The following is a 369-nucleotide window of genomic DNA, read 5'->3' as shown; positions in this document are numbered from 1 at the left end:
CCCGCACCAGCTCGTAGTTAGACCAGTACAGAGCTGGGAGGAGAGAAGAAACACCAGTGCTGCGACCAGGCACCCCGGACACACCAACCTCCCCCGTCCCCCTGCCCTGTCCCACGCTCACCCCCCTATCTCCCCACAGCCTCGTAGGACGGTGGGTCCCCAGCCCCTCCAGAGGGACAGCCAGCCGTCCTGGGCCACTGCCGACCGGATGCAGACGCCCAGCTCCCGGTAGCTGAGTTGCCGGGATTGCATCTTGGTGCGGATGAGCTCCAAGGGGCTGATGACCGTCACGGCACCCACTGCAACGGAGGGGACACCAAACATCAGCCCTGTCTGCTCCGGCAGCCGACCCAACGCCATCAGAGCATG

At 65.6% G+C, this 369-nt stretch overlaps 1 protein-coding gene across 1 annotated transcript in view; it reads right to left on the bottom strand.

Annotated features, from left to right (window-relative positions):
* Window positions 1–121: 121 nt before the first annotated feature.
* Window positions 122–369, bottom strand: part of LOC104462680 (solute carrier family 25 member 39-like) — a gene marked incomplete at both ends in the record, with an annotated part of 875 nt that continues 627 nt past the window's right edge. Inside the window, 1 exon segment of the mRNA XM_010074724.1 lies at window positions 122–299. Within this exon segment, the coding sequence (XP_010073026.1) occupies window positions 122–299 (178 nt within the window).

This window comes from Pterocles gutturalis, unplaced genomic scaffold, assembly GCF_000699245.1.
Source record: "Pterocles gutturalis isolate BGI_N339 unplaced genomic scaffold, ASM69924v1 scaffold37862, whole genome shotgun sequence".
NCBI lineage: Eukaryota > Metazoa > Chordata > Aves > Pterocliformes > Pteroclidae > Pterocles > Pterocles gutturalis.
Note: the sequence above shows the minus strand (reverse complement) of the source record. Positions and strands in the feature narration are given on the sequence as shown.